This window comes from Entelurus aequoreus, linkage group LG27 (genome assembly GCF_033978785.1).
Source record: "Entelurus aequoreus isolate RoL-2023_Sb linkage group LG27, RoL_Eaeq_v1.1, whole genome shotgun sequence".
NCBI lineage: Eukaryota > Metazoa > Chordata > Actinopteri > Syngnathiformes > Syngnathidae > Entelurus > Entelurus aequoreus.
Genome location: NC_084757.1, coordinates 32,865,627 through 32,880,626, shown reverse-complemented (window position 1 = coordinate 32,880,626; position 15,000 = coordinate 32,865,627). Strand labels below are relative to the sequence as shown.

Sequence of the window (15,000 nt, the reverse complement as noted above, 5' to 3'; positions counted from 1 at the left end):
ACACACACCGCGCCTCTTCTCTCCCTTGTCACACAGGAAGAATCAGAAGGACGACACTGCAACTCTCCAATAAAACACACTCAGATATTCTGTTTCTAGCCGATACTACATAAAAAATAACGTAAAATAACGCAGTAACGCATCATGTAACTGAGTTACTGAATATAAAAAATAACGCGTTAGACTACTAGTTACTGCTGAAAATAACGGCGTTACAGTAACGCGTTACTTTGTAACACGTTAGTCCCAACATTGCTAATAACACATTACATTATTTTTTTTCTTTAAAACTGTCATTGCTAATAATAATAATGAATCAAAATCAATGTTGTTATGAATAATTGACATATTTAAGGCTTCAATTACTCCACATCAAATATTCCACTTTGACATATTTTTTTAGGGAAAAAATTGCAATATTGTGTAATTGCCATAAAAAGGGCATTAAGCAAACTAACAAAGCATTAAAAAAATCATAAACTTATAATCAACAGATAGATCTGAAGATGATCTAAAGATTTATGTATTGAAAATAACATAAAATGTAAAATAATATATGATTTTTTATTTATTTAACATGTTTATGAGTGGGGCCCTTTTGGATCCCCGAGAGTCTTAGTGGGATTTTTTTTCACGAAAAATGATCTTTGAAAAAAAAAAAAAAAAAAAAAAATTTATGTTATGTTGACCCATTCAAGGCTCCAATTACTTCACAACAAATATTCCACTTTTAAATATTTTTGGGGAAAATATAGCATATTTTGTGGGGGGGGTTTTGCATTAAAAACTCTGTTTAATGCTCTTTTTGTCCTGGAAAACGAACAACCAAAACACATTGAAAATAACATAAAATATAAAATCATGTATTTAAAAAAAAAATAAATGCAGCTGAGATAGGCTCCAGCGACCCCTAAAGGGACAAGCGGTAGAAAATGGATGGTTGGATTGATGGATGTTTATGAGTGGGCCCCTTTTTGGATCCTTGTGAGTCTTTGTGGGATTTTTTTTGAAAAATTATCTTTGTTAAAAAAAATAAAAAAAATAAATCAATGTTATGAATTATTGACCTATTCAAGGCTCCAATTACTTCACATCAAATATTCCACTTTGACATATTTTTTTTGGGGGGAAAATTGCATATTTTGTGTAATTGCCATAAAAAGGACATTAAACAAACTAACAAAGCATTTAAAAATAATAAACTTATAATCAACAGATAGATCTGAAGATCTAAAGATTTACGTGTTGAAAATAACATAAAATGTAAAATAATATATGATTTTTTATTTATTTAACATGTTTATGAGTGGGGCCCTTTTGGATCCCCGAGAGTCTTACTGGGATTTTTTTACGAAAAATTATCTTTATTAAAAAAAGAATCAAAATCAATGTTATGATATATTGACCCATTCAAGGCTCCAATTACTTCACATCAAATATTCCACTTTTAAATATTTTTTGGGAAAATATAGCATATTTTGTGTTGGGAGTTTTTTTGCATTAAAAAACTCTGTTTAATGCTCTTTTTGTCCTGGAAAACAAACAACCAAAACACATTGAAAATAACAAAAAATATAAAATAATGTATCTTTTTTAAACATGTTTATGACTGGGGCCCTTTTTGGATCCTTGAGTCTTTGTGGGATTTTTTTCGAAAAATTATCTTTGTTAAAAAAAATAATGAATTATTGACCTATTCAAGGCGCCAATTACTTCACATCAAATATTCCACTGACATATTTTTTTGGGGAAAAAATTGCATTTTTTGTGTAATTGCCATAAAAAGGGCATTAAACAAACTTACAAAGCATTTAAAAATAATAAACTTATAATCAACGGATAGATCTGAAGATGATCTAAAGATTTACGTGTTGAAAATAACATAAAATGTAAAATAATATATTATTTTTTATTTATTTAACATGTTTATGAGTGGGGCCCTTTTGGATCCCCGAGAGTCTTAGTGGGATTTTTTTCGAAAAATTATCTTTGTTCAAGAAAATAAAAATAATAATGAATCAATGTTATGAATTATTGACCCATTCAAGGCTCCAATTACTTCACATCAAATATTCCACTTTGAAATATTTTTGGGGAGAATATAGCATATTTTGTGGGGGGGGGTTTTGCATTAAAAAAACTGTCTTTGATGCTCTGTTTGTCCTGGAAAACGAACAACCAAAACACATTCAAAATAACATAAAATATAAAATAATGTATTTTTTTTAAACATGTTTATGAGTGGGACCCTTTTTGGATCCTTGAGTCTTTATGGGATTTTTTTCGAAAAATTATCTTTGTTCAAAAAAAGATATGAGATGAGTCAATGTTAGGAATTATTGACCCATTCAAGATTCCAATTACTTCACATCAAATATTCCATATTGTAATATTTTTTTAGGAAAATATAGCATATTTTGTTTTTTTGCATAAAAAAAACACATAGTTTTTCAAGACAAAAAGAGTGTAAAACAAACAATCCAAACATAAAAAAATAATGAAAACTTATAATCAACGGATAGATAGCTCTTTTTGGATCCCTGAGAGTCTTTGTAGGAGTTTTTAGAAAAAATGCTCTTAGTTCAAAACAATAATAATAATGAATGTTATGAATTATTTACCTATTCAAGGCTCACTTCACATCAAATATTACACTTTGAAATATTTTTTTTGGAAAATATTGCATATTTTGTGGATTTTTTTGCATAAAAAGACAAAGTTTTCCAAGACAAAAAGGGCATAAAACAACAACCAATACATACAAAAATAATGAAAACGTATAATCAATAGATCTGAAGTTGATCTAGAGATTTAAGTGTTGGAAATAACATAAAATATAAAATAATGTATTTTTTTTTACATGTTTATGAGTGGGGGCCTTTTTGGATCCCTGAGGGTCTTTGTGGGAGTTTTTCCGAAAAATGGCCTGGCTCAAAAAAAAATAAAAAATTTTATGTTATGATTTATTGACTTATTCAAAGCTCCAATTACTTCACATCAAATATTACACTTTGAAATATTTTTTAGGAAAATAAAGCATATTTTGTGTTTTTTAGCATTAAAAAAACTTAAGTTTTCCCAAGACAAAAAAGAACATAAACCAAACAACCAAAATATGTTGAAAATAACATAAAATATAAAATAATGTATATATTTTTTAAAACATGTTTATGAGTGGGGCCCTTTTTGGATCCCTGAGAGTCTTTGTGGGATTTGTAATTTTTTTTAACCTTTGTTCAAAAAAAGAAAATCTAAATCAATGTTATGAATTATTGACCCATTCAAGGCTCCAATTAATTCACATCAAATATTACACTTTGAAATATTTTTCCAAGACAAAAAGAGCATAAATAAACAACCAAAACTTTAAAAAATAATGAAAACTTATAATCAACGGATAGATCTGGGGCCGTACTTATCAAGCTTCTTAGAATTACTCCTAAGAAGTCTGCTAAGAGTTGACTTAAGAGTAAATAAATTCTTCGCTGAAAGCTGCACTTAAAAGTTAGTTATCAAGTGTCTTACTCACACTTTCAGCGAAGTGTAGGACTGAATCTTAAGTGTCACACTCAGAGCTGAATTACGACATTACTATGTGCCGTAAACGGAATTTTAGGTGACGTCATTTCTGTGTCCATAGAAATGACCAATCACGAAAGGGAATCCGTTGTCTAAGAATAAGGAAATATCTTGGAAATATTTAAGTGGACAATGGGAGTGTATATTTTGACAATAAACTACAAAATAATACAAAACAAACTAGTCCCCGCCGGCACTCACGCTACCGCTCCCTCTCTTCTATCGCCCACACACTCACTGACGTCACTCACCTCACGGCCACACACATACGCTACTGTCATAACATTTTCTTTCCAATTCATTAATTAGGCAACTAATTTAAAACTGGTGTGGGTGGCTCTATATATACTAGCCCACTGCAGACACATGCAGAAATCAACAAGGAATCGAAAAGTATTAAATCTGTGACAAAAATAATATCCGCTCTGTCTAAACGATACCGTTTGATCAGCTGCTCGTCATCAAAAAAACCAACAACATTGTTCCGTTCCCTGAACGTTCGCGCACGTCTCTCTCGCCTCAGTGCCATCCCCTGCTGGCAACTCCTAACCACTTAAGACACCTCTGAAGGTCTCTTAAATATCGTGGAGAGTAGGAGTGATTCTTAGACTTAAGAACGTTGATAAAAAGCTTTTATTCTTAAGTTTGAGAGTAGGACTAAATTTCGCAAATTCTCAGGACTTAAGTGTAAAATGACACTCTAAGAAGCTTGATAAGTACGGCCCCTGAAGTGGATCTAGAGATTTAAGTGTTGAAAGTGTATTTTTTTTAACATGTTAAGGAGTGGGGCCCTTTTTGGATCCCTGAGAGTCTTTGTGCAATTTTTTTGGAAAATTATCTTGGTTATGAATTATTGACCCATTCAAGGATCCAATTACTTCACATCAAATATTCAACTTTGAAATATTTTTTTGAAAATATTGCATATTTTGTGGAAGGTTTTTTGCTTAAAAATGCTGTTTTCCAAGACAAAAAGACCATAAACAAACAACCAAAACACATTGTAAATAACATCAAATATAAAATAATGTATTTAAAAAAAAAAAAAAAGTTTATGAGTGGGGCCCTTTTTGGATCCCTTGAGTTTTAGTGGGATTTTTTTAATTTTTTTAAAAACAGTGTTTGTTCAAAAAATAATAATCAATTGAAATAGATTATTGCCCTATTTAAGACTCCAATTACGTCACATAAAATATTGTACTTTGCAAACTTTGTGGGGGAAATATTGCATATTTGTGTTTTTGCCATAAAAAACTGGGTTGTCCTGAACAAGAAGGGCATAAATTATAAATCATAGATCTGAAGATGATATACAGATTTAAGCATTGAAAAAAATATATTATATATATATATGACTTATTATATTATATCATATATAATATAATACTTAATTATTTCACATCAAAGATTCCACTTTGGAAATGTTCTATTTTTTGCTTTTGCAATAAAAACAAAGTTTTCTTTAACAATGAGGGCATGAAAAGTAAAATCAATCAATCAAATTCAACTTAATATCTGAATAAATAATTAACATATGACTTATTTTTAACATTTATGACTGAGGCCCTTCCAGTTCCCTGAGACCAAACTTGAGTAACAGCCCTAAAGGGTTAAAAAAAAGTAAATATTGTATTGGTTTTGAAAATGAAAATGATCAAAATGGCCCCGCATGTTTAGATTTTTTTTTTGTGTGAGGCCCTCAGTGGAAAAGGTTTGGCCCCCCTTGCTTTAAAGCACATATGTCAGAGTCAAGGCCCGCGGGCCATATCCGGCCCGCGAGAAGGTTTTTTACGGCCCTTGGGATGATCTTGATTTATTATTAGAACCGGCCCGCAGACCGCAGATCTTTTACACGCACCAAGCGGATGCCGGTCCAAGGTTCCGAAAGGGGGCGAGCGGCCCGCCGGGACGCGCCTGCCGGCCGAAGGGCTGCAGCCCGGCCGTCAGTCGCGGAGCCCGCCGTGCCACGCGCGCCAAGGGGGCGGGCCGAAACCCGGCCCCGAGGCCCTGAGACTTCTGCTTTGTTTCCCCAAACCGCGCGTCACCGCCGGGCCCGCACCACCGTCGGGCTGCAGCCCGAGCGTCGGTGGCGGAACCCGTCATGTGCCGCGCGCGCCAAGCGGAGCGGGGGGGTCAAGCGGGCCGAAACCCGCAGGCCACCCCCTCACCACGAGGCCCTGAGACTTCTGCGTTTGACCCCTACGCGCGGCCCGTCGGGACGCGCCCGCCGTCAAGCCACGAGGGCCAGCCGTCGGGTCGCGGAGCCCGCCGTGCCACGCGCGCCAAGGGGCGGGCCGAAACCAGCGGGGGGTTTCGGGCACCCAACTCGCCTCCCTCCCACGGAGGGAGGAGGGGGGTTTAATGTGAACATTACTGTGCAATCACATATTTAGAGTTTTTACTCAATTCAAGTTTAAAAGTTAAAGTTTAATATTTGTTTTCACTGCATGTTACTTCTCCTTAAACAAAGTGTTGTTTTTGATTTATAGATTTTTGCACTTTATTTTATTGTATTTCAATTTAATTATATTTTAAAAATATTTCAGTTGAGTGGATGATAGAAAATTGCTATTATTGTTTTTTTCTTTGAAGTAAATTTAGCCCACTTTTGCTAAAATAGAAAATATAGGCTACTGATGGTGCCTTGAATACCGGTTTCTTTCATTTAATGTTCATGTTATGGGGATTTTTATATAAAGGAAATTTGTCTTTTGTGTCTGTTGAAAATTAAAGATTACTGACAGAGCCATAAGAAAATATTGCTTTATTTATCTGATCATATTGGAATATATTTGTTAGGTTTTCAGTAGGTTCAATTAGGTTCACTAGACTATATGCGTCATTTAAAAATTTTTCAATGAACATTCGAACAGTCCGGCCCTCGGCTTGTAGCTAAATTTTTTATTTGGCCCTCCGTCCATTTGACTTTGACACCCCTGCTTTAAAGGCTTCTCTCAAGCAGAAGGTGTTGTGGGTTTGTGCAGGAGATGACGCAGACCTTTGCAGTGAACTCCTCCAGGAGTCTCTGGATGCTCTCCGGGCCCTGCCAGAGGCCACCCTGTTCGATGAGGGCACCGTGTCCTCGGTCTGGCTGGAGGTGGTTGAGAGGGCCACCAAGTTCCTCAGGTGAGCCGCCGGTTCCTGTTGAGCTCCACATCTTCAAAGCCCGACGACCAAGTCTAGGGCACAGATAGCGGGCCCATCAAAATGTCTGCGTCTCACGTGTCCTGTGTCCCTTCCCCAGTGAAATCCATGGAAACGCCAGCACCAAGGGAAACATTCCCCTCCAGGACCAGCACCTGGCCCTGGCCATCCTGCTGGAGCTGGCCGTGCAGAGAGGCACACTCAGGTGGCGCCGACAACAGACCCTTCTTCAGGTAACCACAGCTTCCCCCTCGCTCACGTTTGTCCCTCACGTCTTTTCCAGTCAGCTGCTGTCGGCCATTCTGCTGCTGCTGCGCCTGTGGGAGAGCGGCACCCGCGAGATGGACAACGAGCGTTCCACGCAGGGAACCAGCGCGCCTCTGCTGCCCCTTTTGCAGCGCTTCAAGAACATACACAGCAGCAAGGAGGAGCTTGTCCTCGAGGAAGAACTGGAGGTTAGTGGCCGCACATTGAGGTCGCTTCATTACGGTACTTTCCGGACTATAGTTAGTTAGTTTAGTCTTTATTTGAAGGGACAATGCACAGAAACGTTAAGCTCAAAGACAGATATGTTCTGTACCAGATTATAGCTCATTTCCATCTGCAGTCCCTGGCTACCTAAATTAATGGGATACAAAAATCATGCAATAAAATTATGACAATAAAATCATACTATAGCATGTGATTAAATTAAGAAAAGTCATAAAATGCCCTTTCATTGACACATACTTCATATACAATACAACTGGAGATGCCGATAAATGCTTTAAAATGTAATATCGGAAATTATCGGTATTGGTTTCAACCTCCCGATATTCCCGGGAGACTCCCAAGTTTCAGTGCCCCTCCCGAAAATCTCCTGGGGCAACCATTCTCCCGATTTCCACCCGGACAACATTATTGGGGGCGTGCCTTAAAGGCCTACTGAAATGATTTTTTTTTATTTAAACGGGAATAGCAGATCCATTCTATGTGTCATACTTGATCATTTCGCGATATTGCCATATTTTTGCTGAAAGGATTTAGTAGAGAAAATCGACGATAAAGTTCGCAACTTTTGCTCGCTGATTAAAAAAAAGCCTTGCCTGTAGCGTGACGTCACAGGAGCTAGGATTCCTCACAATTCCCCATTGTTTACAATGGAGCGAGAGAGATTCGGACCGAGAAATTGATGATTACCCCATTAATTTGAGTGAGGATGAAAGATTCGTAGATGAGGAACGTTACAGTGAATGACTTGAGAGGCAGCGATGGACGTATCTTTTTTCGCTCTGACCGTAACTTAGGTACAAGCTGGCTCATTGGATTCCACACACTCTCCTTTTTCTATTGTAGATCACAGATTTGTATTTTAAACCACCTCAGATACTATATCCTCTTGAAAATGAGAGTCGAGAACGCGAAATGGACATTCAGTGCCTTTTATCTCCACGACAATACATCGCCGAAATGCTTTAGCTACGAGCTAAAGTGATAGCATCTTGCTTTAACTGCATATAGAAACAAAATAAATAAACCCCTGACTGGAAGTATAGATAGAAAATCAACAATACTATTAAACCGTGGACATGTAAATACACGGTTAATGCTTTCCAGGCTGGCGAAGGTTAACAATGCTGTGCTAACGACGCCATTGAAGCTAACTTAGCAACCATACTGCACAGAGCTATGCTAAAAACATTAGCTCTCCACCTACGCCAGCCAGCCCTCATTTGCTCATCAACACCCGTGCTCACCTGCGTTCCAGCGATCGGCAGAAGGACGAAGGACTTCACCCGATGCGTTTGGCGGCCCGGAGACGTAGGAAGTCAAGGTGAAGTCGGCGGCTAGCGCGGCTAGCGCTCCAACAAAGTCCTCCTGGTTGTGTTGCTGTAGTCCGCTGCTAATACACTGATCCCACCTACAACTGTCTTCTTTGCAGCCTTCATTGTTCATTAAAAAAATTGCAAAAGATGTCCAGAATACTGTGGAATTATGAAATGAAAACAGAGCTTTTTGTATAGGATTCTACGGGTACCATAACTTCCGTTACTCGGACTTCGTCACGCGCATACGTCATCATACCGCGATGTTTCAGCCGGATATTTCCCGGGAATTTTAAAATGTCACTTTATAAGTTAACCCGGCCGTATTGGCATGTGTTGCAATGTTAAGATTTCATCATTGATATATAAACTATCAGACTGCGTGGTCGGTAGTAGTGGCTTTCAGTAGGCCTTTAAAGGCACTGCCTTTAGCGTCCTCTACAACCTGTGGTCACGTCCGCTTTTCCTCCATACAAACAGCTTCATATGCGGCTTTTACACACACATAAGTGAATGCAAGGCATACTTCAGTGTTTCCCACACATTATTTTATTTGTGGCGGCCCGCCACGAAAGAATTACGTCCGCCACAAATAAAAAAAATTAAAATAATAATAATAATTTTTTTTTTGTTTTTTTGTCCTGTCCAGCTTCTCAGGCAAATCATATAGTTGATGTAGATGCCCATATAGGCTGTTCAAATTTACTTTACAAAAGAGAAGTGTAGGATACTTCTCTTGTTGCCTCATTTGTATTTGACTTTATTAAATGTATTTATATTATCATTTGGTGCAGCCGGGCCGGAGCAGGAGGGGATGGAAAGAGAAAAAAGAAGACAGAGGGGGAAATTGTGGGGACAAGAGGGGGATTAGACAGAGAGACAACAACAACAAACACAAACACAACAACAATAGAGCAACATCAGCAAATACGACATGTACAAATATGATGGTAAAAGTAATAGCAAATAAGCAGTTAGCGAAAATAAAACACAATACAGAAATGACAATGAGCATTATTACACTACAAATGGAGCAATACAAATACCACCTACTCAGTGGCCTAGTGGTTAGAGTGTCCGCCCTGAGATCGGTAGGTTGTGAGTTCAAACCCCGGCCGGGTCATACCAAAGACTATAAAAATGGGGACCCATTACCTCCCTGCTTGGCACTCAGCATCAAGGGTTGGAATTGGGGGTTAAATCACCAAAAATGATTCCCGGGCGCGGCTACGCTGCTGCCCACTGCTCCCCTCACAGGGGGTGATCAAGGGGATGGGTCAAATGCAGAGGACAAATTTCACCACACCTAGTGTGTGTGTGACAATCACTGGTACTTTAACTTACTTGAACTTTAACCAATAGAAATAGCGCTATTGAAAATGAACAATACCAATACTTGACCTCTATTATCAACAATACAGTTGTTCAAATGCAACAATACATATACCTGTACGTAATGATAACTTGAGATACGAAAGAATGCAGAAAAATGGAGGGGAAGAAAGAGAAGCAACCTACATTAACCTTGTAGATTGTTATAGTAACAATAGGTTAAGCTTTGTCAGTGAGCTCTTTGTTCAGTGGATCAGATGTTTGATGAAGCTCTGTGTCTATCTACCACCACTACTGTTTTCTGTTTATTTGTTACTGACTGGCAGGACACCTCTGCCTCTGTTTCACTTTATGTTGCTGGTAAATAATATGGTTGTAGTAGTAGGCTAAAGTTAAATTATTTAGTATGCACTAATTAAAGGGGCAGAGCTTTAAGAGACATTTTAGCTTTTATATTTTATAAGATATATATTTTTGTAAGAACCACAATTAATAAATATATTTCAGTGAATAATGTATTGTTCAAATCTGTATATAAATATGTACATAAAGTGTTGTAATTATATTGTAAAATGGATTGATAGATGGACGTTTAAAACAAAACTGTTATTATTAATTAGTAAGTATAAATTTTTTGAGCCTTTTTAGAGAAAATCATATCATTGTAGTAAATTATGCAAATTACTCGATGATGTCATGGTGACCACGCCCATAGCCACGCCCCCACCGCCACAAGTATCTTGGCAGTTTATGGGAAACACTGTACTTGCTCAACAGCCATACAGGTCACACTGAGGGTGGCCGTATAAACAACATTAACACCGTTATGCGCCACACTGTGAACCCACACCAAGCAAGAATGACAAACACATTTCGGGAGAACATCCGCACCGTAACACAACAGAACAAATACCCAGAACCCCTTGCAGCACTAACTCTTCCGGGACGCTACAATATACACCCCCGCTACCCCCTAAAACCCCGCCCACCTCAACCTCCTCATGCTCCTCATGCTCTCTCAGGGAGAGCATGTCCCAAATTCCAAGCTGCTGTTTTGAGGCATGTTAATAAAAATAATGCACTTTGTGACTTCAATAATAAATATGGCAGTGCCATGTTGGCATTTTTTTCCATAACTTGAGTTGATTTATTTTGGAGAATGAAGAATCCATACGGGTGGAAACGCTATGGACGATTAGAAGACAGAACCTCCGGTTTAAAGCTCCAAACAGCAGGCAACACTTGCAAGCATTCACCCAGAAGCACCTTCTTTTGTTTTTATAACATTCCATAAAACCTTATTACTCTTAAACACGATTAAAACGGCACTTCAGCATATACTGTGGCACCATTAATAACGCACACAGTCTTCATCCAATCACAGTCATCTGTAATAACGAATCATTTGTGGGTTGATGAATATGATCTGCAGATTCTCTCAGCACCTCTGAGTCCAAACGAGAGTTTCCTGCGCTACCTGACTCTGCCCCAGGACAACGAGCTGGCCATCGATCTTCGCCAGACGGCCGTGGTGATCCTGGCCCACTTGGACCGCTTGGCTTGCCCTCGCAGCCCCCCGCAGCTCAACTCCCCGTCCACGCACAAGGTAGCTAAATGACGTACGCTATGGAATAGAGATCGGGCGATATTTGCCATTTTGGAGTGTATCAGTATCAACTCCAACAGAACTACATCAGCAAATACAATATATTCACATAGAATACCAGTATTTGGTATTTAAAAAATATTACAAATATTGAAGTACAAAACCCAAAACCAGTGAAGTTGGCACGTTGTGTAAATGGTCAATAAAAACAGAATACAATGATTTGCAAATCCCTTTCAACTTACATTCAATTGAATAAGACAAGATATTTAATGTTTAAAACTGAAAAAAACGTAATTTTAAAAAATTTTTTTTTACAAATAATCATTAACTTAGAATTTAATGGCAGCAACACAGTGCAAAAAAGTTGGCACAGGGGCCATTTTCACCACTGTATCACTTTCTGGGTGTTGTTGATAAATGGCTTTCGCTTTGCATAGTAGAGTTTTAACTTGCACTTACAGATGTAGCAACGAACTGTAGTTACTGACAGTGTTTTTTTGAAGTGTTCCTGAGCCCATGTGGTGATATCCTTTACACACTGATGTCGCTTTTTGAGGGATCGAAGGTCACGGGCATTGCCGCTTACGTGCAGTGATTTCTCAGGATTCTCTGAACCTTTTGATGATATTACGGAGCGTAGATGGTGAAATCCCTAAATTCCTTGCAATAGCTCATTGAGAAATGTTGTTCTTAAACTGTTGGACAATTTCACAAAGTGGTGACCCTCGCCCCATCCTTGTTTGTGAATGACTGAGCATTTCACGGAAGCTGCTTTTATACCCAATCATGGCACCCACCTGTTCCCGGTTAGCCTGTTCACCTGTGGGATGTTCCAAATAAGTGTTTGATGAGCATTCCTCAACTTTCTCAGTCTTTTTTGCCACTTGTACCAGCTTTTTTGAAACATGTTGCAGGCATCAAATTCCAAATGAGCTAATATTTGCAAAAAATAAAGTTTCTCAGTTAGACCATTAAATATCTTGTCTTTGCAGTCTATTCAATTGAATTTAAGTTGAAAAGGATTTGCAAATCATTGTATTCTGTTTTTATTGACCATTTACACAACGTGACAACTTCACTGGTTGTGGGTTTCGTAGATAGTTATGACCTCTTGTCCTGCATGAGGCCATTTTTTAAAATTAATTTATTAATGAAAATTACTCTTATTGTCAATAGTTTTCCCCAAATGTGTTTTGGTATCTGACAGGGAATTAATTTGAGTTCTTGTGAGAATTCTGCTGCGGTCTACTCAGCCGCATTCACGTACGTCTCCTCTCTTGGCAAAAGCTGTAAATTTTTGCCAGGAAATCCAGTTTTTGTCCTTCTTCTACGGGATCTCCCCGGCCCTGTTTTGTTTGTTTTGGCTACTGCCGCGATGGAGTAGCTCGACAAGCGTCCGTCCGCAACGCTCGCAGCGTGGGCTCGTTAAAGGAGCACGCAGAGTTTTGTGTTCCGTGATTCAATCAAATAACGTGACAGAGATGGACGGACATGAAGACGACAGAAAATATATCTCTGCCAAAAATGTCTCAACTATAATCTACGTCAGGGTTGTCCAAACTACCTCCCGCGGGCCACTGGCCTCTTCAGTTTGGCTCGCGAGACGTCATTAGTTCAACAAAGCATCGCACCGGAGAGTGTCTGAAAATGAATCTTAAATACCAGGCAGTTTCTGAATGCTACATATTTGCTGCCATCTTGTGGACAATGTGAGTAAATCACATCAACAAAGTGCTTTGAAATAATGGCACAGCATATACTTTTATGACACACTCCAAACAACCTCCCCTAGTCATGGTGCAAAAATTTTTTAAAAAAAAATGCAACTAACAAAGTTCAACACACATGGTCACACAACACAACCTGCTCACTGAACATTGTGGCTATATGTATACGTGTGTATGTGTATACATATATGTATATGTATATATAGGTATGTGTGTATATATGTGTATATATACTGCATATATGTATGTGTATATATGTACTGTATATGTATGTATGTATATATAATGTATGTATATATATATACACAGTATATATTTATATATTTATATATATATATATATATATATATATATATATATATATATAAATAAATAAATAAATAAAATGTATGTGTGTGTATATATATATATATATATATATATATATATATATATATATATATATATATATATATATATATATATATATATATATATATATATATATATATATATATATATATATATATATATATATATATATATATAAATAAAATGTATGTGTGTGTATATGTATGTTACTTTCGTGCCCTGGCCAATTTTTTTGAGCCCAATGCGGCCTCCAAGTCAAAAAGTTTAGACACCCCTGATCTATGTGAGGGAGCCCAGAATTTTTAAAATTGAAATGTTCACAATATTTCAGGGTTCCTCATGAAGAAACCTTAAAATGCATTAAATCCATAAACTGCTGTAAAATTGTCTAAAATAGAGTAGATTGTGATGTAGAGAAATGCCATTTTTTACTTTTATCCATTTATTTATTTATTTTTTTTCCCCAGGAGATGTTCTATATTTAGAAATAAAATGTTGATGCTCTTCTTAGACTCACGTAATAAAGGTGTTTGATGATAAATAAAACACAACATCAAACATTATCCCACTACTGGTCCCAACCTTCCCTACAAAATAATGTTCAAAAACAACTTAAGATGTTTACCATCCATGTTTAAATAACTTTAATAATAATAATGTATAATAATGTAATAATGGGCATGGGCCGGAGTCTAGAAGTCTCCAAAGGACTGCACCTTCTGCCTTGTGTTTCAGGGGAACATGCAGGAGGTGATCGCCTGCGGCCTCCTGGGCTGGAAGCTGTACGCCAACATCAACGGACCGATCCAGTGCAAAGCCCTGGCCAGCGTAGGGGTCACTCAGATCGTGTGCTCGGAAAAGGGCTTTCTCATCCTGTCCAACACCGGCGCTGTTTACGCCCAAAACTACAAGAGCACAACCCTGGTGAGGACACACTCTGGCTGCACACCTCTTGTATGTTTCTTCTCATATCTACGCTTATTCAGACAAACAAAGATAGTTTGACGCTCTCGATTTGAGTCGCTTGTGTTTGGTTTTGCCGGCAGGCGCCCATGCTGATCTACGGCCTGAGCTCCAGGAAGATCACCAAGCTGGCGTCACATCCGGAAGGCCAGCATTACTTGGCCTTGTCATCCAACGGGGAGGTTTTCTCCTGGGGCTGCGGAGACGGCGGACGCCTCGGACACGGCGACACCAAGTAAGTGACACACTCTGTTGACACTGTATGCTTGTCAGATTTGAAGCAATAACATTACGTAACGAATACGTAGGGTTGGGCGATAAAACGATATCGTGATCGATTTGGCACGTGATCCAAAGGGACCGTAGTCAGACCCATATATCCACATATATATATTACACACACACAATGAATGCTCCAAATCATTCACACATATGGTTTTCTACACCAAAATTAATCTACAAACCCCGTTTCCATATGAGTTGGGAAATT

At 38.0% G+C, this 15,000-nt stretch overlaps 1 protein-coding gene across 8 annotated transcripts in view; it reads left to right on the top strand.

Annotated features, from left to right (window-relative positions):
- The window catches only part of herc2 (HECT and RLD domain containing E3 ubiquitin protein ligase 2), a 187,742-nt gene that overhangs the window by 37,375 nt on the left and 135,367 nt on the right, over positions 1-15,000 (top strand). For 4 of the 8 annotated variants that reach the window (XM_062038932.1, XM_062038931.1, XM_062038930.1 and 1 more), the window contains exons 7-12: positions 6,564-6,705; positions 6,824-6,928; positions 7,007-7,178; positions 11,293-11,466; positions 14,283-14,471; positions 14,594-14,745. In XM_062038932.1, the coding sequence (XP_061894916.1) occupies positions 6,564-6,705; positions 6,824-6,928; positions 7,007-7,178; positions 11,293-11,466; positions 14,283-14,471; positions 14,594-14,745 (934 nt within the window). Of the gene's footprint in view, positions 1-6,563; positions 6,706-6,823; positions 6,929-7,006; positions 7,179-11,292; positions 11,467-14,282; positions 14,502-14,593; positions 14,746-15,000 lie in introns of all 8 variants that reach the window. The other 4 variants (XM_062038927.1, XM_062038929.1, XM_062038926.1 and 1 more) reach the window with 1 other exon arrangement.